Source organism: Stigmatopora argus, chromosome 13 (assembly GCF_051989625.1).
Source record: "Stigmatopora argus isolate UIUO_Sarg chromosome 13, RoL_Sarg_1.0, whole genome shotgun sequence".
Classification (NCBI taxonomy): domain Eukaryota; kingdom Metazoa; phylum Chordata; class Actinopteri; order Syngnathiformes; family Syngnathidae; genus Stigmatopora; species Stigmatopora argus.
The window spans coordinates 14,604,618-14,628,333 of record NC_135399.1 but is presented as its reverse complement, the minus strand read 5'-3'; the positions used below and the strand labels follow the sequence as shown (position 1 = coordinate 14,628,333).

At 45.7% G+C, this 23,716-nt stretch overlaps 6 protein-coding genes across 7 annotated transcripts in view; 4 read left to right on the top strand and 2 right to left on the bottom strand.

Annotated features, from left to right (window-relative positions):
- Positions 1 to 2,055, top strand: part of mycbp2 (MYC binding protein 2) — a 45,238-nt gene extending 43,183 nt beyond the window's left edge. For both annotated transcript variants that reach the window (XM_077616424.1, XM_077616425.1), the window contains 4 exons: positions 251 to 460; positions 557 to 664; positions 890 to 1,055; positions 1,172 to 2,055. In XM_077616424.1, coding sequence (XP_077472550.1) covers positions 251 to 460; positions 557 to 664; positions 890 to 1,055; positions 1,172 to 1,287 — 600 coding nt within the window. In that variant the 3' untranslated portion in view covers positions 1,288 to 2,055. The remainder of the gene's footprint in view (positions 1 to 250; positions 461 to 556; positions 665 to 889; positions 1,056 to 1,171) is intronic.
- Positions 2,056 to 2,701: 646 nt separating this feature from the next.
- On the top strand, positions 2,702 to 5,763 carry fbxl3a (F-box and leucine-rich repeat protein 3a). Its single transcript, XM_077616942.1, has 5 exons — positions 2,702 to 3,005; positions 3,486 to 3,876; positions 3,961 to 4,083; positions 4,152 to 4,323; positions 4,389 to 5,763. The coding sequence occupies exons 2-5, from the start codon at positions 3,487 to 3,489 to the stop codon at positions 5,027 to 5,029; spliced, it is 1,326 nt and encodes a 441-aa protein (XP_077473068.1). The 5' UTR covers positions 2,702 to 3,005; position 3,486; the 3' UTR covers positions 5,030 to 5,763.
- Positions 5,764 to 6,431: 668 nt separating this feature from the next.
- cln5 (CLN5 lysosomal BMP synthase) lies at positions 6,432 to 9,012 on the bottom strand. The gene is made up of 4 exons (XM_077616944.1): positions 8,631 to 9,012; positions 7,770 to 7,944; positions 7,451 to 7,683; positions 6,432 to 7,305 (listed from the first exon to the last, which is right to left on the bottom strand). The coding sequence occupies exons 1-4, from the start codon at positions 8,726 to 8,728 to the stop codon at positions 6,825 to 6,827; spliced, it is 987 nt and encodes a 328-aa protein (XP_077473070.1). The 5' UTR covers positions 8,729 to 9,012; the 3' UTR covers positions 6,432 to 6,824.
- Positions 9,013 to 9,102: 90 nt separating this feature from the next.
- Positions 9,103 to 10,936, top strand: LOC144086814 (glutamine amidotransferase-like class 1 domain-containing protein 3, mitochondrial). Its single transcript, XM_077616943.1, has 4 exons — positions 9,103 to 9,348; positions 9,422 to 9,593; positions 10,149 to 10,347; positions 10,415 to 10,936. Exons 1-4 carry the CDS (start codon positions 9,154 to 9,156, stop codon positions 10,608 to 10,610), a joined length of 762 nt encoding a protein of 253 aa, XP_077473069.1. The 5' UTR covers positions 9,103 to 9,153; the 3' UTR covers positions 10,611 to 10,936.
- A 733-nt stretch (positions 10,937 to 11,669) lies between these two features.
- acod1 (aconitate decarboxylase 1) lies at positions 11,670 to 13,460 on the bottom strand. The gene is made up of 5 exons (XM_077617323.1): positions 13,434 to 13,460; positions 13,208 to 13,369; positions 13,023 to 13,112; positions 12,755 to 12,954; positions 11,670 to 12,636 (listed from the first exon to the last, which is right to left on the bottom strand). Exons 1-5 carry the CDS (start codon positions 13,443 to 13,445, stop codon positions 11,676 to 11,678), a joined length of 1,425 nt encoding a protein of 474 aa, XP_077473449.1. The 5' UTR covers positions 13,446 to 13,460; the 3' UTR covers positions 11,670 to 11,675.
- A 1,404-nt stretch (positions 13,461 to 14,864) lies between these two features.
- LOC144086945 (BTB/POZ domain-containing protein KCTD12-like) lies at positions 14,865 to 16,207 on the top strand. Its single transcript, XM_077617144.1, has one exon. It carries the CDS (start codon positions 15,249 to 15,251, stop codon positions 16,086 to 16,088), a length of 840 nt encoding a protein of 279 aa, XP_077473270.1. The 5' UTR covers positions 14,865 to 15,248; the 3' UTR covers positions 16,089 to 16,207.
- Positions 16,208 to 23,716: the final 7,509 nt, after the last annotated feature.

The following is a 23,716-nucleotide window of genomic DNA, read 5'->3' as shown; positions in this document are numbered from 1 at the left end:
CAACAATCGGGTCAAATCCATCCTAAAACAGCATTTAATGATGAAATACAAATACTGGAGCTCTTTGGACATTAGAACCGAGCCCAGGGAAGTGAATTCCTCAGTAAAATGTTGCGATGGAGTTAAAAAAAACGTCTATATACGTTCATTCGCCAAACGGCTCAAAATGCTCTCAAATTCCGTCAAATCCACCCAAAAACAGCGTTTAATGATTAAATACAAATAATAGTATTTGTACGTCGTTCTCCAGAACAAGATCAACCACTCGGTGATCAAGGACCTGCTGGATCCTATCAAAGAACTCTATGAGGATGTGAGACGGAAAGCCTTGATGAGGCTAGAGTACGAGGGTCTCCACAAGAGCGAGGCCATCACCACGCCAGGCGCGCGCTTCCACAACGATCCGGCGGGATTTGCCATGAACAGATACGCTTACTACGTTTGTTACAAGTGCAAGAAGGTACCACTTTAAATCAAAAACACTTTTTTTCTGCAAGACGAAAGAAATGGGCTCCAATTTTTGGCTGGCGTTAAAAACGAACGTCTGAAATTTCAGGCCTATTTTGGGGGAGAGGCCCGCTGCGATGCCGAGGCTGGCCAAGGCGACGACTATGACCCCAGCGAGCTGATTTGTGGGGCCTGCTCTGACGTCTCCAGGGCTCAGGTGGGTAAAGGGTACCCTCATCGTACCCTATATGTTGTTTAACGTGTATAGTAGCAAACAGCAAATAAGTGACTGGAATGCCAATTATTTCACTGGCTTACTTGATGAACTGTAAGGTTGAAAATTGCCTATTTAAAGTAGTAAGTAAAATAGCCTACTTGAGAAATCAAGACAAGGGTCAACCAATAGAGCGAAAATAATTGTCAATCTTGACTTCCCGAGCAGATGTGCTCCAAGCACGGCACGGACTTCCTGGAGTACAAATGTCGCTACTGCTGCTCGGTGGCCGTGTTCTTTTGCTTCGGCACCACGCACTTCTGCAACGCCTGTCACGACGACTTCCAGAGGATGACCAGCGTCCCCAAGGAGGAGTTGCCGCATTGCCCTGCGGGTAGGCAACAACTCTTTTCATTTTTTATGACCTCAAAAATCAGATCTTTATTTTTTTACCCAATGGCGTGAATCGTGGATTTTGAGGGAATAACCCCGTACCGGTCTTTGCGATAGGGCCCAAAGGCAAGCAGCTGGAGGGCACCGAATGCCCCCTCCACGTGGTCCACCCGCCAACGGGGGAGGAGTTTGCTCTGGGCTGCGGCGTGTGCAGGAACGCGCACACCTTCTAAGCAAGATTCCCTCCGTCGGGAGCTACATCATTTTGCCCGCCGCGATCTACGGCCGCCCGCTCGCCAAAGCGCATTCGGCGCAAGTAGCTCGGCTCCTCCCCGCTGGAAAGGGGCGCCGTTTCCCGGGCTAGTCGAGAGCGCTCATGGTCGCTCTTAGCCCCGCCCAGGCTCCGCTTTGGATTCTTCTGAGAAGAACAGAAGATGAACAATGTCTCCAAAAAATATATACAGCATATACATAATAGAAGAAGAAAATAACCTGTGGCATCTTTGCATGCGGAACTTCCCCCGATGCACACCTTCCGGGCAAACAAATGAAAGACACGCGTCTGGGTTATTCCAAAAAATTAAAAAAATGAAAGGGACAGGTCGTATTTGCAGCTTCTTAATTATTACACATTTAAAATGTTGTTGTATGTAAAACATTTTTCGTAATCTTGTACAGTGTTCTTCAACTGTCAAGTGTGTTTAAAAAAAAAAAGGTCAGTGAGACTGTTATAAGAATATTGTTTGGAAGGAAAATAGTGTACGATTTATCTAATCTTGTATATAAAGCTACTATTCAAATGAGCTGTATTCTCAAAGTTGCTACTTTCACTTCACTTTTCTTTAATATATTCTGGGTTATGTTTTGAACCAGAATTGTTAATGAAGTGCAATACTGGGCGTGCCTCCTGTTTTGCAGCGGTTTAAAAAAAGTACAAAAAAAACTATGGAATGTATGTCAATAAAGCCACTGTACATTTTTATTAAACCTGTGGCCCAGTTTTTCTGATGTAAAATGGTGGTTGTTTATTAGGAGTGTGGCAATATACCCACACCGAGTTCTATGGCGATATCTTTAATAGGTCCCGCCAAGAATTTCTATATTGTTTTATATAGTTGTCACTCTTTAATAAATGAACCAATAAGTTACTAGATTAGTGTTAATTCATTGGTTGCCATTGACGGCGCTAGACGCCCAATCCATTTTGACAGGCCCTCTAAGCGAGTTCATTTAGGCTTCCACGCCTCCCGAGGACGTGATTGAATGGCAACAAAAGTGCCACACGAGGCTTCAGAGCCGCAAATTGTATAACTACTATTTTTTGGTAAATTGAAGATGTGGATCAAAGAAAATTTTATTTGATTTAGCTTCTCAGGGATCTGTATTTTTTTGGTGCCCAAACTGAACCTTGGACTTGTCAATTATCTCAAATCAAGTCAATCATTAAGGATTATAGTGCATTTAAGATTCATTTTGAATACCCCCCCCCTCATTTAATATACTAATATATTAAATGGGGGGTATATTAAAATTTTACTTTGTCTCCAGAACAACTAAGTTGAAAAGAAGAAATTGGCAGGCGAAAGGGAAATCTTTATCAGTGTAAGTGCTTTGGGTAATGAGAGTGAGCCGCGCTGGGCGCCATTTTGCCCGCTTCCCACAATGCAATGCGGCTTTGAAAACAACACTTCGCCATTACAGACTCAGGGGGCTGAGCTGCAACTCCTGCGAGCGGGGGAATTAGGTCAACCATAGCCTAGGCGCCACTGGCACTTTTTTTCGTTCGTAAACACTGTGTAGCTGTTTTGATTTTCGCCTACAAAGGCTCTGCGAAAGAATTCTCGATGCTGGTTATTCTGCTTGTCCGAATGATTTTTTCCAGCGTGGGCCCGGGCTGAACTGTCACTGTTGTCAGATTTTCCTGCTAGCAAGCTAGCTGATTGTAAACAAGGTAGGAATCGTCGCGATAGCTAGCCTACAAAACATACATAAATACGGGTAAATTATCATGAATTCTACGACTGATTTGAACTTAAAGTTGTTCGTATGTGGTTTAAATAGCTCAGTATCTTACGATGAGTGAGAAATCAAATATGTTTGGTCTAGTTTACGAGCCTGTTAGTGAGCTAATTTAGCTCTCCTAGCTGTCAGTTCATTTTGCTGTCCGTGCGCACTTTTTTCATATTTCATGCTGTCATTTCACATTAATGTTACATTTAGTTAGCACCACTTGTCATTTTTCTGAAGGCCCATTGAAGACGCAGAGATGATTTTTTTTATTTGCTGTCTATTATTTAGTTATTTAAAATAGTAATGTCTCGATCACATATTCTTGCATGTGACTCTGAGTCGCCGTGCAGCACCAAAATAAGTTGCAAACAATTTTTTTCAAGAATATTTTCCATCAATAAATGTAATACCACGGTGTCAGGATGAAGAGGATAAAAGGTGGCAAAGAGGAGGGCAACGACGCCCTGGGCAAGACCTCGCCCGAAGCCCGCAAGAAAATCCGGAAGCAGTCGAGCCCGGCGTCGGGGGACGACGACGACGCCGTCGGCGCCACCTCGCTCGACTCCAACTGGGCTCGGCTCCCCCAGGAACTCCTCCTGCACATCTTCCAGTACCTGCCGCTGCTGGACCGGGCCTTCGCCTCCCAGGTGTGCCGTGGATGGAACCAGGCCTTCCATATGCCCGAACTGTGGCGCTGCTTCGAGTTTGAGCTCAACCAGCCGGCCAGCTCTTACCTGAAAGCAACCCACCCAGACCTGATCAAGCAGATCATTAAGAGGCACTCCAATCACTTGCAATACGTGAGCTTCAAGGTGCCAGCCCGCCTTCGCCTTTTCAACATGCCCAAACGGAATAATGGCTCTGCTTTTTAACTCTTTTTTTCCCCCCGAGACCAGGTGGACAGCAGCACCGAGTCAGCGGAGGCGGCGTGTGACATTCTTTCGCAGTTGGTCAACTGCTCACTGAAGACCTTGGGGCTGATCTCAACCGCCAGGCCCAGTTTCATGGAGGTCCCCAAGGTATAATGAACACTACCATCATAGCAGAATAATAAATAATAACATAAGCGTTTTCTCTCTCCCTGCAGTCTCACTTCATCTCGGCACTGACGGTGGTGTTCGTCAACTCCAAGTCGCTGTCGTCGCTGAAAATTGATGACACGCCAGTGGACGACCCCTCGCTTAAGGTGCTGGTGGCCAACAACAGCGACACACTCAAGCTACTCAAGATGAGCAGCTGTCCGCACGTCTCGCCGGCAGGTAAGTCACTTAGTAAAAAGCCTCTCTCTGTGTTGGAGGTTACACCTTTTGCCTGCTTTGTTCAGGGATCCTGTGCGTGGCGGACCAGTGTCACGGGCTGCGGGAGCTGGCGCTCAACTACCACCTGCTGAGCGACGAGCTCCTGCTGGCCCTGTCCTCGGAAAAGCACGTGCACCTGGAGCACCTGCGCATCGACGTGGTGAGCGAGAACCCCGGCCAGCACTTCCACGGCATCAAGAAGAGCAGCTGGGACGCCATGGTGCGCCACTCGCCCAAGTTCAACCTGGTCATGTACTTCTTCCTGTACGAGGACGAGTTTGGGCCTTTCTTCAACGACGAGATGCCCGTCACGCACCTCTATTTCGGCCGCTCGGTCAGCAAGGAGGTGCTGGGCCGTGTGGGCCTACACTGCCCACGCCTGGTGGAGCTGGTGGTGTGCGCCAACGGGCTGCGTCCGCTGGACGATGAACTCATCCGCATCGCCAAGCGCTGCACGCAGCTCTCCGCCATCGGCCTGGGGGAGTGCGAGGTGTCCTGCAGCGCCTTCGTGGAGTTCGTCAAGATGTGCGGACATCGCCTGTCGCAGCTCTCCATCATGGAAGAGGTACTCATCCCCGACCACAAGTACTCCCTGGACGAGATCCACTGGGAGGTGTCCAAGCACTTGGGCCGGGTTTGGTTCCCGGACATGATGCCCACCTGGTAAACGGTGCAATAATCCCCCCACCCCCCTGACCCTCCCCAAAAAACCTACAAAATGCTCGGGTGCCGTGACATTTTCCCCAAAAGTTCCACGCTCAATTGCACTAACATTTAAAACGACATCCAAGCGCCCAGCTGTATTGAAAGAAATTGGCTGAAAACGGAATCAAAAATGTATATACTCTGTTTCCCGCTCCGTTTCCACGACTTTCTTCGGCTTATGCCGGTTTCTGTGCAGTCAAATTTTCCCACGAGCACCTTACGTCAATACCAAACAAGTTTAATAGACGGTAAATTCATCCGGATTGAACTGTGGTAAGATGGCTTCCGACCGGTTGGCCCTTAGCCGCTCGGGCGGATTCAGTAAACATGCCTTTTAACGCTCCTATTGGCAAACTGATCAGTTGAGTGATTTTTTTTCCCTTTAAGGAGCAAGCCGGAAGAAATTGTATATAAAACGCCAGTGTGTTTGATTGATGATATAGAAATGTTTGTATTTCTTTCAATTCATCCCGTCGGAGTTCCTTCGTTGTCATCTGCCGTGTTTTTGTTGCGCGAGGTTTGCTTTGCTCCGTTTTCCACAGTTAAGGTCAATCTGGAAATAGCTCACTGCATTGGAAGCGACATTTGGAACTACTCCATTTTTTTTCCTAGTGTTCCAATGCCATGGAAAATGAACAGAATAAAAACTGAAATAATGAAGATTAGAGCGAGCATGAAGCTACGATACAACGATAATGAGAAAAACAAACTAAAGTTTTCAGACTAAACTCATGGTTTCAAAGTAGGTGGGGAAAACGATTTATAGTTCGGATATTGCGGTGTTTTTAAATGTAGAAGGGAAAAAAGTACCTTTGATGCTTGAAACTATGGGCCTGTTTTTTTCTTTTGTACAAATGGCGAGAATTAGAGACAGCAGTTTGGAATAAATGCTCCAATCGATCGCACTCGCTCAATTCAAGTAATTAGCTCGGTTTCTATTCACGCATATGTCGATGTTGACGATTTCCTGCTGACGCCTCCGCGAAGTTTGTCACTAATCAGTAGACTCGGGAGCATTTGTGGTGATTAGCTACCGTGTAGTGGAAAAGGGAATGATAAAAAAACAACACCCTTCTAGTGCACTATTTGTATATCTGTAAAGGGAGTCCTCAATTTAAGGCCATGTAACTCAAATTAGTATGATTCCAAAGGCAACGATGCTAGAGACAGTAAGTGAGTGTGCCTTATTTAATCAAAGCACCTTAAAAATGAGGACCCCGTTTTGAAAATCTTGTTTTTGCAGTTTCCACTTACCTAAAATGAGATTTGTTTTCAAACCAGTCTACTTTACAATTAGCAACAACGAAATGTAGTCGTAGTAAACATAATTTATGTTGTTGGTGGATGGGGGAACATTTCAGAGATAATATAATAAAGCTTTATTATTTTCTTAAAATCTTTAGTAAATGAAAGCCATCTAGTTTCATATGACGACGGTACAGTAAAAAAAAGGGTCATGGTAAACAACAGTCCTTGCCTGCTCTAATTTAGTTTCTATTCACTTTTGCAAATATCTCCTGAAAAGGTTTTACGTTAACAAGTTGACCATGAAGTAGCTTTGGAGTGTTGCGATGTACAATGTCCCTTAAACGCACCATCTGCTTCTCTGCTCTCCTTTTAACATGAAATTTGGACGTGATGTACTGTTAATAAACATCTGTTGAATGAATGCTTTGGACAGTTTATTTTTAAGCAAGAAGTAACAATAATGAGTTAAAAACTAAAAATAACATTTTTATACTTCTAACAAAAACATTTTAAGGCAGCGGTACCTCCTCGTATTGGATACGCACATAGGGAGCCTTCATGGGCAGCATCCAGTATTCAAAATTGTAGTAAAAGTAGAAGGTTTTGTCCATCACCACCTTCTTGTAAACCTCCAGCAGGCTGAGGGCCAACTCCGCCAGGGACTGGTGTGCCCGGAATTCATTGTAAAAGTCCCGGATGTCCTTGGCCAGGTTCTGCAGCGCCGGCTGCCCGAAGATGGCGCTGTCGTTGCCCAGGTAGACGGGCTCTCCGCTGTACAGGTAGATCTTGGTGTAGTTGGTCTGGGAGCGGCTGGACAGTTTGGCCCCCAGCGAGCTCAGCTGGCGGTACGTGCGGTGCACGAACTGCGAGCAGTCGTACGACTCGAACCACGTGGTGGCGCCCGGACCCCAGTGGGACAGAACCGCCCACGTTTCGTAGTAAATGCCTGTGGTGTTGTCCTCGCGTACGTAAAGACAATTGTCGCAATGTGTCAAAATTTCAAGATTTTCTAAATGACTTGCGAGTAAACGCACACCCCAGAAACTTTAGTTGGCCTCTTTGTAAAATTCCTACAATCTTGAATTATAACCCAACATATGTTGTTTGTGATATGTGTCGCCGTAATGTACGTCATTGCTTACCGCTGATTTCTCCGATTTTCTCCAAAGTGCCGTTCTGCTCCCAGTGGGAGTCGTCGATACCGTCGAAAAAGCACGCGGCTCCCTGATTGCACCAGAAGGGGGCGAACACTCCTGGTCGAAGGTGCGGAAAAGTGCAGTTTCCCAGCTGGAAGAGTTCGTACCACTCCATGGTATAGTTGGCTCCCGTCGCCGCGCTGCCGAAACCGATGGCGTCGTGCATGATGTGCTGAGAAAACAAACGGGAGGTGCCCCGATGTGGCATTAAAATGCAAGCCCTTCCCAAGATGGCCGCCAGTCCCAAATCAAACTTACAAGTTTTCCTAAAATGCTTCCATACTTGAACTCCCACACGGGAGTCTGGAGTCGATACACCGAAATGACGTCCGCGTCCTTCATGACGGGAATGCGGCCGTCTCGGTCTCCATTGGGACAGAACGGGTACAGAGCTTGACAGAATGCATCCACTTGGGGACGATGGTCGAAGCGTCTGTTGAGCAAACATATGAAAGTAGTCACTAAATAACTCCACTCGACTGCCAATATGAATAACAATATGTAAAAAGTAACTGTCTGCAGAAATGTGACATACCTCTCCCCCAAGAATATTTTATTAGATTTTCCTCAAATCATAAATTAGTGAGCATTTTCCCCTCCAAGATTAAGTGAATAATCAAATTGAAATCTTTGCAATTCCAGCAGTTGCTAAAATTTCAGAAATCATGTGAGTAACAATGAATGTGCTTGATAAGAAAACAATGACTGTCATTTTGCAAACACTGCCTCGTTGTTTTGTATTGAATTAAGTTGTTGTCGACCAGGTAACTAAGAGGGACTATTGCATTTTTTCCACAATACCTTCAAGACGATAACAAAAATTAAATTACTTTGCAGAATGAATATGTCCATCACGTTTTCCATTATAGGCATGGATACAGATATTCTATTGATTTCCATTACTGGTCTAATAGTTCTATAAGCAGTGGTTTTTTTTCCACACATTTGGTTAAAAAAACTCAATAGATATAAATGTATTTATGGCACACGTGCTGAAAGTTAGAATTCTACAAAAGTATATAAATAATAATAGATTAAAAAATAAATAAAAATCGGCCAGCCAGGGTTAGGGGGCGTCACGTGACGTCACCTGACGTCCCCACAAGTTCGTGTTCCTACCTGTATGGTACTGGCCAAGTTTGATTCTTGAACGCGATGGCGATGTGAAAAAACGCCACCAAAACGAAAAGCCTGGCACCCATCTCCGAACGATACATGTTTGAAGCTCAAGCCCTGGACAACGTCTGGCCTCTGTTCCTCATTCTCTTCCCTTCTCTTTTGACAGGACGTAGTACATAGTACTTCCCCATTTCGTGTCACGTGGTTTTGTTTACAAGTCACACGACCAAAAACGTCGACGGCAGATTCGACACAAAAATACAAAATCGAAAAAACACGTTATATACACATTTACATATCTTAAAAATGACCAAATTTACTAATTAATAATATTTTAATAACAAACCGTTCCTACAAGTCACGTGCATATGGAGAAGTAAAAAAAAAGACATTGAACTAGGCAGTGGCAAGCCAGACCCCATGAGGGCTTGCAATACCACTTCCCTACATCAAGGTCGCTGTTCTCCCAAAGGGGCAGAGGACTGAGCGCAGAGGAAGAAGAATTTGCGTCCGTTCGACCGCTATGATTAGTCTCCTTCAAGCGTGTGGTGGAAAGTTCCTCGCTCGCAGCGCCGTCCAAGTTGCAAACAAAGCCTTCTACTCGGCACAGATGAGCAAACGCGTGGCCGTGGTTTTGGCAGGCTGCGGAGTCTACGATGGCAGCGAGATACACGAAGCCTCCGCCATCCTGGTGCATTTGAGCCGAGGAGGAGCGAGTGTAAGTTGACAGTGGCGTCCTGTCCGATGGTCAGGTGACTTGGCAAGTGCGTGACATCGTGTCTTCTTTCCAGGTCGACATGTATGCCCCCAACATGGAACAGATGCACGTGATAAACCACGCGAAAGGCGAGCCCACGGAGGAAAAGAGGAACGTGTTGGTGGAGAGCGCCAGGCTTGCTCGTGGAAACATACGGGCCCTCTCTGAACTTAATGTCAACGACCACGACGCCATCATCTTTCCAGGTAAGACGTTAACAAACATTTCCAATATCTGTTGAGTTGAAACCTTACTATTTGTTTGCACCACGCGTTTTACGACGTCCAGCTCATATTTATTTTGCATGTTGTGACTTGATTTAAATTAGTAAGGCTGCCATTGAGTGATCACGTTTCAATGCCATTGACGGCGGTATGCGTCCAATCCGTTTTGACTGAGAGGGCTCTCTATGATCATTCGATTGCAATGAGGAAATACTTAAAACATCCATTCCTTTTCTGAACTGCCTTTCCTCGCAAGGGTTGCGTAGGTGCTGGAGTTTATACCAGCTTACTATGGGTAATCATCGGGGACCACCCTGATTCGGTGGCCAACCAATCGTTGACGACACTAGATTTCCAACTTCAGCTGTCAATGGCTGCCACTAAGTTTTGGGCCAAATGTAAATTAGTCCGGCCCACGTGAGATCTAGTTGGCACCAATGTGGCCCGCCAACCAAACGGAGTTTGACAACCCAGTTATAAATACCAACGCTGCCGATTGCCCCCCCCCTTTTTTGGTGTTGCGGTCACGCTCACTAGGTGGCTTTGGTGCCGCGAAGAATCTGTCCACGTGGGCGGTGGAGGGTAAGGACTGCTCGGTCAACGGCGAGGTGAAGGCGGCGTTGGAGGCCTTCCGCGGCCAAGGCAAACCCATCGGCCTGTGCTGCATCTCGCCCGTGCTTGCCGCCAAAGTCTTCCCCGGTTGCGAGTTGACGCTCGGCCTGGAGAACCACGACAAGTGCGTTTGAACCTTTTCGCCATCCCCACGAGCGCCCCAAAAGCCAACGCTGGCCTTCCGTTTTCAGGTACCCCAACACGACGGACACGGCGGCCGCCGTCCGTCAGCTGGGCTGCCGCCACGCCAGCGTGGATGTCGGTCAGAGCCACGTGGACCGTCAGAACAAGCTGGTGACCACCAGCGCTTTTATGTGCGACGCGCCCATCCATGAGGTCTTTGATGGCATCGGCTCCATGGTGAAGGGGGTGCTGGAGCTGGCCTGATGCCGCCAAGCGCGGCAATAGAAAAAAATAGCTTTGGGCCGCCTTGCTAATGGCAACGGCTACCGTTTAGTTTCAGAGTGCAGCTTTTGTTTTAGGAGAAATAGAATTTTGCACAATGGCCGCGACCGCATTATTCACAGGCTTTTTTTGTGGCAAACGGGGGGCGAGAGGCACTCTAAAATCAGTGCGAAACTGAGGGCGTTATGTTTTTGCTAAAAAAAAACATGATGGAAAATTCAGATGTAGCAAATCACGTTAAACAAGCCTTTGTTCAGTGGTGTTTTTGTACACAGGGAAATGCAAAATAAATGTTCTCAAAAGTTCAACGTGTTCAGTTCATTTTAATGAGTAACCCTATTTTTTGAGAGCATCGGTATTGTTACTCAAATTGAAAATTTTAAATGTTATTTTAAGTTATTTATACGTCGACTTACTTAAAATGTAGTTGCTTTATGTTGTGTATTAAGAAAAAGCAAAATAGAGTACTGGTAAAACAACTCAATATACAAGTAAGGGGGGGTTACATTTAATGTGTTTTATTGGACAATAAATTCAGATTAGTTAAAAAAATGACTTCAACCCTCAATAAAAAAAGAAAATCAGTAAAATCATTATTCTTATACGTGAAAAAGATTTCAGATAGGAACGATATCTATTGTTTCCATCAAACTGGCCAAAGTTGGCTCCTGCACCCTCGTGAGGATAAACAGTCTCTTTCTGAATGTGTATGCGCACATTATTGGTTAGCTGCCAAATGAAGTCAATTTGGTGGTCTTCCCCATACAATAACTGCCACAAACATGTTTCCGTCAGCAGGGGTCACCTTTGCCCTGGGAACCAACTCATTCTCATTCAGTAAAAAGTATGGATCAAAAGATCGCTGCTAGCTCTCCCAGTCAAATTCAATTAGACACCTTTCACCGTCAATGGCAGCCAACGACTTAATACAAGTGAACGAGTTTTAAACAGTTTTTTTCCGGTTTGCGATCCTCCGTGTGATAAATGTTAGGGTTTAATTTTTCGGAAAGTGGCTCTCTCTCGTGGACAACCCCAGATTCCTGTGAGTTATTGGCGTTGAGACAAAGCCACGCAGCCGTCGTGGCGCTCCTCGCTGCTCATTCTCAAGTAGGACGTCAAGGACGTGCAGTCTTTCTCCATCTCCATGTTGTCGACGGCACGCAGCAGGCCTTCCGCCCCCTCCGCGCTTAACACTGACAAAGCGTTGGCCGTGAACTTGTCCACCAGATCCTCCCGCCTCAGCGGCTTCCTCCAGTGGCCGTAGAAAGTGTCGCACCTGGCCGAGAAGGTCCTCCCCTCTCGGGTTTGGATGGCCACCTCACCATACATTTCCTCGAAGTTGGCTCGGTTGTCCGCGGGCACGCGCACCTCCACTTTGTTCAGGAGCTGGCGGAGACGGGGGCGCTCCCTCCGAGCTCTGCCGAACGAGGCCGCCCCCACGCCGCCGTCCAAGATGGCCGAGCAGGCGTTGAACTGGAACGAATGCCTGGCCTGGTGCTCCGTGGCGGGGAAAGAGCAGTGGACGTACTCGGACGGCGGCACTTTGAGGGTGACGCGTTCGATCCGGTCTACCGCTTCCTCCCCCTCGGGGAGTTGAGCGCGAGCCGCCGAAGCCGCGTCCGCCAGCCAGTGCGTCCCCAAGTGAGCCGGCGCGCGCTTCAAGGCCACATCCTGATCCTCCAGCAGCCAATGGTAGCCCTCCGCCCCGGGGAGGCTGGTGGCGCGCGGTTCGTAGTCTTGGTAGTAAACCCCGTAGCCGTGCTCCACATCCAGGATGGACGGGTTACCCTCGATGCCCGCCCGGGCCAGCCGGGCGGCCTCCAGGCCCCTCTGGGCGGCGAAACCCACGTGCAGGGGTTTGCTTTGGGTGCCGGCGTTGGCCAGGGGCGCTCCGGCCGAGCACGCCGCGATAGCCAGGGCGTTGACGCATTGCCCGGGAGATAGAGCTAAAAGCTTGGCGCAGGCCGCCGCGCTGCCCATCACGCCCACTACGCTGGGAGGGTGGAATCTGGTAAAAAAAAAAACAGTTAGGGACCGACGCATCGTCCAGGGCGGCGGCCGACCGCCTAAGGCGCCATCCATTTGAGGGCGCACGAGAGAAAGTGGCAGTTGGACAAACTGTTTACCTTTTGGGGATGTTGAAAGCCTCCCTGGAGAACCTCAAAAGTCTGCCCTGGACCTCGACGCCAACATTGAAAGCCAGCAGCAGGTCGGCGCCGCTGGGCCTCTCGGCTGTGACCTCGGCCAAGGCCAGCAGCGCGGCCAGCACGGCCCCCGACGGATGGGTGGCGGGGTACCACGTGTCGTCAAAGTCCATCGAGTGAACCTGCCAGGGTTTAGCAATGGGTTGCGTCGGGGGGTGATGCTAATATTCGTTGGCGGGAGGCGGCTTACCGCCACGCCGTTGACAAAGGCGGCAAAGTGCGGAGACGCGCTTTTGTCCGCTTTTCCCCAAATGGTGCTCTTCTCTTCCGAACGGAAAAGCTGTTAGGAAAGCAGAGCAATGTCAATCTCGATTTAGGGCGGGGCTCCGAGGAGTCGGTGACCCCTGTCTACGATCATCGCCATTGCGTAAGCACCTGGCTGTACCGGAGCGCTTTTGTGAAGATGTCTGTAGTAGATCCCAGCAAGCCCACCCCCAGGGTGTCCAGGATCATCCGTTTACTGCGCCGAACGACCTCATTGGTCAGGTGGCCGACGCCCAGGGCGTGGACGGTGGCTCCGAAGCTCTGCGTGACACCCTGACGTGCGACAAGGCATGTTGTAAAGCCACTCAAAAAGCCCAAACCTTCAAACGGACGTTACCTGACGCAGCATCGTTGGCGCCTCCAACTCGACGTTGAATGTTTTGGGTCCGAAAGGGAAGCTTGATTTATAAAGGGCCGCTGCTTACATCACATGTCCGATAGCGGAATTTCAAAATTTCCAGTGTCTGCTGATGGTCAACATGATGAGAAGTGGGGATTTACACAATGAAGACATTTTGTTTCACTTTCATATTGTTTGATAGATAGGCTTTTGGTTTAATATGGTGAATTCGTCTTCAATTGGACATTTTGTAATGTACATTAGCGCTCAAAAGTCTGATTGAAATTGTCATGCAGGTATATTGCTCAACCCAAATAATATGTTTAATTTATTTGAACTGGGAAAGCTGGCATTTTTTTTTCATGCTCCCCCAAAATAGATTGCGCCTTGGGCAGTCCCCCCACATTGCCCGTAGCAAAAACTGACCCTACATTATCCCATTTAGGACCTAAAAAATGAACCAGGATAGAAGTAACATGTGAGTTCACAGTTTCTCCACTGTGCTGTAAACCGAAGGAAAAAAAGCAGATGTCGAATTAAGCGGACACGCGACCGACCTCATGTCTTTCATAATCGAGTTTTCTTTGGAGTGGATCGAAAGAGGTTCTAAGAGGAAATGACAAAAGCAAGCCATGACCAGAGCCGCCAAGCCAGGAATGCATGTGACACAAAAAAAACCCTTCTGGGAAAGTCTGAAGAAAATTGCAGAAAGTTCACACTGCGGTTTCTACTTTTTATGGAGGTGCAAAATGGCAACAAACAGCTCATGGCCAAAACAAAAGCCAATCGCTTGCTGAGCAGATTTGCGACGGAACAGTTTGAACCGTGAACCAAGTTTGGAGGAAAAGTCGAAGAAGAGATGTGAAGGTCTTTTTTTCCAAAGTTGACATTTAAACCGTGATGATGTTCTTTTTGGATCAAAAAGAAGAGACCGTTTCTAATGAGCTGAAGCATCGGCATTTCACTCTTGATTTGTTGTGCATTCTGCGACAACACGGAACCGAACAAAGTAACGTCAAGAAAGAAAAGGTCAGGCCGATGACACAGCAAGTAAAGTCAAGCCATTTCTGTTGAGATTGCTGTCAAAAAGCAGAAGCAAATCCAGGAGGAAATCATTCAAAACACACCAGAAACTGCAACTAAATAATTCTAGATCTTGGGAATCAAGGCTAAATACTTAATCAATTGAGGAAACGGGTATATGGATACTATTCCCGTAAACTGTCTTAAATATTTTTAAAATATTATTCAATCTGACCAGCACAAACTTTAATTCATCCTCCATTCTGTTGCACTTCTCATCTTTAACACAAGACGGAGCTCTTCACTTATAAGAGGATGATAAATTAAGTTATCTTGGCTCTGTATTTCTACAATTTGAAATTTGTTCAGAAATTTGTTGGAGTAGTGCAAATATGGATACATTGCAACATTTTTGTATTCCTGGATATTTTTTAACTCATTCCCTGCCGTTGGCAGTTACAGTAATGCCACCCTTCCTTGTCCAAATGCATTGGACATCTCCCGCCGTCAATGGCGGTCAAGGTTCTTGCCTATCAGCGATAAATGTCAGGTTCAACGTAGGCAGCTTAAGTGTTTATTCGCTGAAAACTAATTGCACATGAACGTATTAGGTCATTATCCACATGATTTGACATAGTTGTGTCGCTTAATGGTTAACCGCCCGAGCCTGTACACAGAAGCCCACCCCCCGTCCCCACCCAAACACACACACGGTCCTCCTACATAAGCGGAGTGCGGCCACTTGAAGCTCATCCGCTCCACGGCTCAGTTCGTAGACGGACCAGTAGGATGGCTTTGGCCGAGGGGTCCAAACCCCGCGACGACTCGCACTTCCCGGACATCGTGGAGCTGAACGTCGGGGGCCAAGTGTACGTCACCCGGCTCCAAACTCTCGTGGCCGTGCCGGACTCGCTCCTGTGGCAGATGTTCAGCCGGCAGAGCCCCAAGGAGCTGGCCAGGGACACCAAGGGGCGCTTCTTCCTGGACCGGGACGGTTTCTTGTTCCGCTACGTCCTCGACTACCTCCGCGACCTGACCCTGGTGCTGCCCGACTACTTCCCGGAGAGGAGCCGGCTCCGGAGGGAGGCTGACTTCTTCCAGCTGCGCGAGCTGGCCAAACGCCTGAGTCCGACGGTGAGCAAGGACGACTCCGTGGGGGAGGAGGTGGCTCACGTTCACGGCCACGGCGACTCCGAGGGTGGCTCGGTCACCTCGCCCCACGGCGCCGGCTCGGCGCGCTCCCCGTCCGCCGACGCCAGAAAGTTGGGCTACATCACCGTGGGCTACCGGGGCTCGTACACCATCGGCCGGGACATCCAGACGGACGCCAAATTCCGCCGAGTGGCGCGCATCACCGTATGCGGGAAGACGTCGCTGGCCAAGGAAGTGTTCGGGGACACGCTGAACGAGAGCCGGGACCCGGATCGCCCGCCCGAGCGCTACACGTCGCGCTACTACCTCAAGTACAATTTCCTGGAGCAGGCCTTCGACAAGCTGACCGAGGTGGGCTTCCACATGGTGGCCTGCAGCTCCACGGGGACCTGCGCCTACACCAGTAACGACCCCGGCCCCGGCGAGGACAAAATATGGACAAGTTACACCGAATATGTCTTCTGTCGAGAACAGTAGCCGCTTTAAAAGTTAAGAAAGCCCTTCATTTGAGGGCCTCCTTGGAATTATAGGGACCCTTGAAAACTTTTATTAGAAAGCAATTTTGTGTATGAATAAACTCTTGGAACTTGTGTTCACTTGGTTTGATTTTATTCGCTCTAGTACTTTAGTTTTGTCTTACTCGTTGGCTGCCTTTGATGATGCCGTGATACGTGTCCAATCTAATTTTACTGGGAGTCCAAATGGATTGGACGTCGGCTGCCGTCAATGAAACGTGATCACTCGATGCATGGCAGTGAATTAATAACATTAACTTTTTTACCCCTGTGCCAATAGGGAAGCAGTTTTTAAGTGACTCCATCGAATGTTGAAGCTGAGAAGTGCAAAAGACGGTAGGTTGAACTCAAGGTTCTTGTGTGGGGCAAAATTCAAGTTTATTTTAATAATTTGCTCCAGGCCAACAAAAAAAATGCCCGACGGGCCGTCGTTTGGACATCGCTGCTTAACCAGAAGTTAAAGGATGTTGCAAAAATATATAGATTTATATTTACACGACTGGAACAAACTGCAGAACAGAGAGAAAATATCCAACGAAAGCTAAAAAGTCACAAAAATCACAACCAAGATTAAGTCTGTTACAGCAATAGTTCAATACGTGACTGCTGTTTGACTCCATGTGGACTCGGGATGCTCCTCGGCTTTGGACTTTTTTTATTTTTAGATCAAAGCAGAATTCATTAATTCATTTGCACATCACAACGGCGGCTCCTAACCATAAGACTCATGTTTATTCAAATGATCACAAATTACGCACATAGTATGTAGTATATACATTTCTATTTCATCATGGCGGAAGGTTACTTTTAACTCAAGTTGGCCGGCCGACTTTGATGCGAACTCTGCGGTTGTTGCATGGATTTCAATGCCAGTGTCATTTTGCCGTTTGGTTTTGGGAGTGGGTGCTTTTCTGCAAAGCCACAATTAGAGGGTAAAAAAAGGATACACAACAAGAACACATGTAATGTGAGCATTTCTATTTAGAGGAGGGAGCTTCAAAGTTAAACTCCATTTTACATTTGTGGCCAAACGGTCATTAAAATAGCGCATATACCCCATTTTGTGGTTCTGCCGATACCCATTCTGATAAAAGATAAGAAAAATAGCATGTGCAAATGTCTTTTTCTTCCACATTTTTTTATTCAGAATTAAAGCCTTAAAGTTTTTGCTAATCAATTGTCCACCACAAAATAAGGTGCTAAAAAAATTAGGTCTCAATCTTTGGTTCTAGTGATAAACTTCTATAGAAAATAGTCAAATGTGCATGATGGAGTTCTCTTGATGGTGATTTTCTTCACTTTTATGCTCTCTCTGGTCTACAAAGTTTGTTTCACTAGTGTAACTATATTGTATAAAACATACTTTGTGTATTTTTCTGCATTATATCATTGTATTAGTTTATTAAGAAATAATCCAATGTGATAAGATGATCTTTTGATTGCGATTGTACTCATACTTTTTCTGGACATTTTCTGCAATGTTGGTTTCACAAGTGTAACTATAAATATCTAGCATAGTACTGCATACGTATTTTTTTATGGTACACTTTAGGATTATTTAGTTGTTTTTTAGCGCTTAACTCCTTCCCAAGAGTCTGTCCTCCAAAGATTAAAAAAGGAAATACTAACAAAATAACAAACAGACATGATAAACATTTAATGGATCATTTTCAAGCCTAAATTCCGTCAAACTTAAAGGCACTGAAACGACGATAAGAAAAAATATTGACATCTGCTCAACTCACTTTCAAGCAGATGTCTGCCTCCTATGCATGTTTACAGGTTAAAGCCCGATTGAACAACTGGGTCAACGAAAAGGAAAAAAATAATGAAGAGGCTTATTTTGTTAGCTACATATATCTAATTAAGACATCGGTACTTCGAGCGTTTGCAGTTGAACAAAAGGCCACATATTTTGGAGTGGCAGGCAAAAACCGCATTCAACCACCCACGGGCAAAGCTAACCAACCACCCTTGCGTGTACTGGAAGACATCAATGGTGCTATTTTGAAGCCAGAGCGGAGGAAATATTTCTCAACCTATACTTGGAAAGCAAAGTACGCATAACTGCAAGGCAGCAAAAGCCCCTAAGCTCGTAAATTCGCATTCTGTTCTTCGCTTTAAAGCCTCTTGCTAAAAATACGCTAGAGAAAACATTTAGGAAAAACTAAACGGTCGAAACGGCAAAGTCAAATAGGAATCAACTTGATAATCGACCACGTAGGGTTCAAAAATTGTAACGTTCGACCGGAAAAGTCAGTCTTTAGACTTAAACCCTATAGAGCACATGTGTCAAAGTGGCGGCCTGGGGGCCAAATCTGGCCCGCCGCATCATTTTGACATCATGAAAGTAAATCATGAGTGCCGACTTTCTGTTTTAGGATCAAATTAAAATGAAGAGTATAGCTGTATATTAAATTTCCTGATTTTCCCCCTTTTAAATCAATAATTGTAATTTTTTTAATCAATTTATTCTGTGTTTTTAGTTCAAAAATCATTTTGTAAAATCTAAAAATATATTTAAAAAAAACTAAAATAAACGTTGTTTTAGATCTCTAAAAAACTGAATATTCAGGGCTTTTAATCCAGTTATTTTTATCCCTTTATTAAAAAAAATCTAAATATTATATCTAAAATTGTCCGGCCCGCATGAAATCAGGTTGACGTTAATGTGGCCCGCCAACCAACCCGAGTTTGACACCCTTGCTATAGAGCTTAAAATATGTGACTGAAAAGTGAACGTTAAATAAGGAAAATAAAAACGAGTTAAAATGCTTAAAGTGGAAATATTACATTCAAATTTCATTGATATCGTCAAAAGGGTCACGAGGGGTGCTGGAGCCTATCCCAGCGAACTATGCGCAGCAGGCGGGGCCACCCTAAATTGATCCATGCAAATTTCTATTACAAAAAATGATGTCAATCGTTGTGGTGTAAAAAGTATCATTTGTGCTGGTACCAATTTTGCGAGATTTACAATACTTATGTTGGTCAATCTAGGGTCAACAAAAAAACCTATCAATTGTCTGTCCTGTGAAACGTTTCGTTTGCGCTGCTGTTGTATAAATACAACCCTTGTATAGATCAATTTGAGGTCAACCAGTTCCCTATTTTGATTTTTAAAAAATGGTGTCAATCATTTGTGCTACATTTGCGCCATAAAAAGTTTCCTATGTGTTGCTTTTTTTTTTTAGATTAAAATAATAACACTCCCCCCATAAAATCTAAGATATTTTATCCCACTTGCGAAGCCCACTCTCAATATCAGGGACACCTGTGACATCTGAACAGTCACTACAAAAAATGCATTAAAAAAACGCACAAACTAAAAGCGAGGGTCTCAATAAATCAGTTTGTTTTGATCAGATGGCATCAGGAAGCCATGTAGCAGGTGTTGCTGCCCTAAAGTGTCCGCCTGCATTGACACCCCCGCTGCGTGCGTCTCCGCACCAGCTGCGCCGCCTTGTTTATCGGCAAATGGAATCCTCCGCTTCTTGGTGGGCCATTGTCATTGAAAACAAGAACATTTCCAGCCTGGATGTGGTCTTGTGGCGCCTCCTTGGGAGTTCGCCCCTTCACGCCAGCGCATATTTGCGTCTAGCCGTCGACGGCCAGCGCGCCCCGACTGGCGAAGCGCTTTTGTTTTTTGGTCTGGAGTGGAGCCGAGGTGCCGTCTGCTCCCAGGCGCCAGTGGTCTTGTGTGGGTTGGCGGCGAATAGTTGCGCCCTCGCGTCGGTGACCCCTTTCTATCGATTTGCCATTTGTGTGTGGCTCTGAAAGCAGGAAACATAAATTCCTTCCTTTTTAAAAACACTCTCTTTCAAATCGGACTCATAAAGAACCCAGCGAACTTCACATTTGCTTAAAATGAATGTCGCTCTGCATTGGCCGTGAAGTCAATTAGATTAGCAGCCTCTGCACACACTCACACACACACACTCACACACACACACTCACACACACTCACACACTCACACACTCACACACTCACACACTCACACACTCACACACTCACACACTCACACACTCACACACTCACACACACACACTCACACACACACACTCACACACTCACACACTCACACACACCCACAGGCACACCCACACACACAGGCACACCCACACACACAGACACATACACGCACACACTCACACACTCACACACACTCACACACTCACACAGACACAGACACAAACAGACACACACACACACAGACACAGACAAAAACAGACACACCCACCCACTTAGACATACACAGACACACACAGAGACACACACACAGACACACAAATACACAGACACAGACACACACACACACACACACACAGAGACACAAACAGACACACACACACACCCACACTCACATACACAGACACACACACACAGACACACCCACATACACATACACACACAGACACACACAGACACACACAGACACACACAGACACACACAGACACACACAGACACACACATACATACACACATACATAGACACACACACAGACACACACACCCACATACACACGCACGCATACATGCACACACACGCACGCACACCCTTGTGAGGATATGCTGCATGGAAAATAAAGGAATCAATGAATTATACCACATGAAAGAAGACATATGTTTATATCTAAGCATGCATTTGATAAACCTAAACCTTGTAATGTGTTGTATGTTTAATTAGTGCACAGAGGGCGCAAAATTAGCCCGAATTGCCCCCGCTCACGGCACGGCACACTTGTCACTATTTGGCATCCGTGTCTTGGGTCGCGTCCCCCTGAGGACACAAAGTATCATCAGCCTGCCAGAGCGTGAGACAAATGGAAAGCAGTGACGCCATAGAGTGCGGCAAACATCAGCGAATTAACAAGGCAAACAGTCTCATTAGCTCAGGGCCTCCTTTTTTTCCTCGCTTATCCCTCTGTAGGCGGCAACGGCTTTAATGCCCAACGCGGGGAACGATTGGACGAGCGGGGGTCCCGCAATGGGGTTGTTTGCGCACCGTTTTTCTCTTCCTAAAAGCAATGAAGGGATGGTAAATCTAATGGGTGCAGAAGGAATTTGACCTGAAATAAACCCTAAGATGTGAAAAATAGGCTCATGCAAGTGGAAGAAGAACTAAAAATATGCTTTCCGTTTGGAAAGAATGTAAAGGGAATTATTAGAATTATTTTTTTAAACTATGTTTTAAAAAAAGAAAAAAGAAAGATACATGACATCAATGGAAACCACTGGCGATTGAACCCAAATCTCAGAACTGCGAGGCGGACCTGCCAAGTCCAGATTTTCAACTGCACTTAATTAAATGAACTTTAAATATTCTTTTATTCAAAGAGAAACATTAGCCATTGATAATATTACAATTTTCCGCCAAGATAAAGGGATGCCGTTTGTCTTCTACGTAAGTATTATAATGTTAAGAGTCCAATAGCTTTCTGACCGAGTTACTATGATGTTTTAATATTGGTTTACCCAGGAAATGAGGGAGAAATGTGTGGGAATTCCGTTTCCCGTCTCCCCAAAGACCCTCGTATGCGTGAATTAGAACGAAGCGCGTTGAAGCGAACCGAGCAGTCATCCAGGAGCCAGAAATGTCCTCCAGGCTGGCCTACTCATGTCAGCAGCTGGCTTCTCTGAAGTCACCCTCGAATGGAAAATATGCGAAAGAAAGCTTAAACATGAAATTCAATTCGAAGAGGTGAGGCTGTGGGTTTTTGTCCTCACCCAAATTCTCAATTTGCATGGTTCCAGGTGGCTGATAAGTGAAAAAACAGGTGGCCCTCGATGTCTAAAGAAGCAAATGAAATGCATGCTCCATTGGATTCAGGTCAGGTAACTGTGCAGTTCCACCCAAAACGCATAATAATATATTTTTTGCCTATTTTTATTCACACAACTGCAATTGTCTAATGCCTCACACATAAAAGTCTCTAGCTTGTACACCCTGAGACTTCGAGACTTTTGACACTTTATATGGGATTTCCAATAGACACTTTAAATTTGTTTTAACGGTTTGATGCACAAATTATATGTATTTTTTTTCTTCCCCTAGCGCGCCATTCATTTAAACCATTGTCTGCCATTCCGGGCTATGAAGAAGGGATCGCCTTGGGCAAGGAAATGAAGATAGCGGCCCCCGAAGCTAGATTATATCCACCTTGCGATATTTCCTCAAGAGCGTATAAATCCTTCGCTGGGCTCTTTTGTTCAGGCTCTGTTTAAACGTCATTATCGCCCCTGATAGTTTTTGTAATTACAGTACGGTGGCGCAAATGCCCCTCGATGGCTCATTATTTGCCAAATCGTCCAGCGCATTTTCACTGGATCCAGTCGATTTATTGATAAGGAGTTTTCTGCCACGCCATTTTCTTAGAAAATGGACGACGGCACTCAAGGGGGGACGTCAATAGCAACACAATGAACATTGTCCAAACGTGTTCGAGGCGGGGTGACCGTCAACTAGTTTTATCGATATAGGCCAGGGGTATCCAAACGCAAGCGTGTTGGCCATTTTTTTATTGACCTGCAGAAAATGATGAAAGTATCATTGAATATGACTCGCACAAGAAGCTAAAGTTTAGCCTATATTCACTCTTCAGCTTTAAGACTAGCTAGAGTAACAGTGAATCTCCTGTAGTTCATGGTAACATTTTGAAATGTAGGAAATTAAAATTGCAGTATTTTTTTTTCACTAATATGAGAAATGAATTTAATATGATGACTTTTTTTTGCAGTGGTCTGAAGTGATTCACTGCCTTTGACAGTGATAAACATCAATATTTTTCTGCATGCATCTTTTAGAGCAAGGGTGTCAAACTCGGGTTGGTTCGCGGGCCACATTAACGTCAACTTGATTTCATGCGGGCCGGACCATTTTAGATATAATATTTAGATTTTTTTAAAATAAATGGATTAAAAGAACTGGATTACATGCCCTAAATATTCAGTTTTTTGTGGATCTAAAACAATGTTTATTTTATCTTTTTTAAATATATTTTTAGATTTTACAAAATGATTTTTGAACTAAAAACACAGAAAAAATGGATTAAAAAAATTACAATTATTGATTTAAAATGGGGGAAATCAGGAAATTTAATATACATCTATACTCTTCATTTTAATTTGATCCTAAAACAGAAAGTCGGCACTCATGATTTACTTTCGCGGGCCACACAAAATGATGCGGCGGGCCAGAGTTGGGCCCCGGGCCGCCACTTTGACACGTGTTTTAGACTGTGATTTGTTCTGGATCTTCTGATAATGACCTTTGACGTGGTGACTGTTTATGATGCAAATGTGATCATTTACTTGTTTCTTTTTACATTTGTAGAATATTTGAAGGGTTCCCAGGTGGCTCCACTGCAATTCTACTCAACGGATAATCACTCCCCTCTTGAGATATCGATCTGTGACCTTTGCTGATCGGCACAAATCCGAGCAGTGGCGAACCTAGGCGCATCGGGCTAATCCCCGAGCAGCGAAAGGGCAACGCCGCAAACAGGGCAAGAGGGGCGCGCGACACCCGCGGCCTGCCGAGCACTTAAGGAGGAAATCATAAAAGATCTTCTCCTGGAGATCATCCATC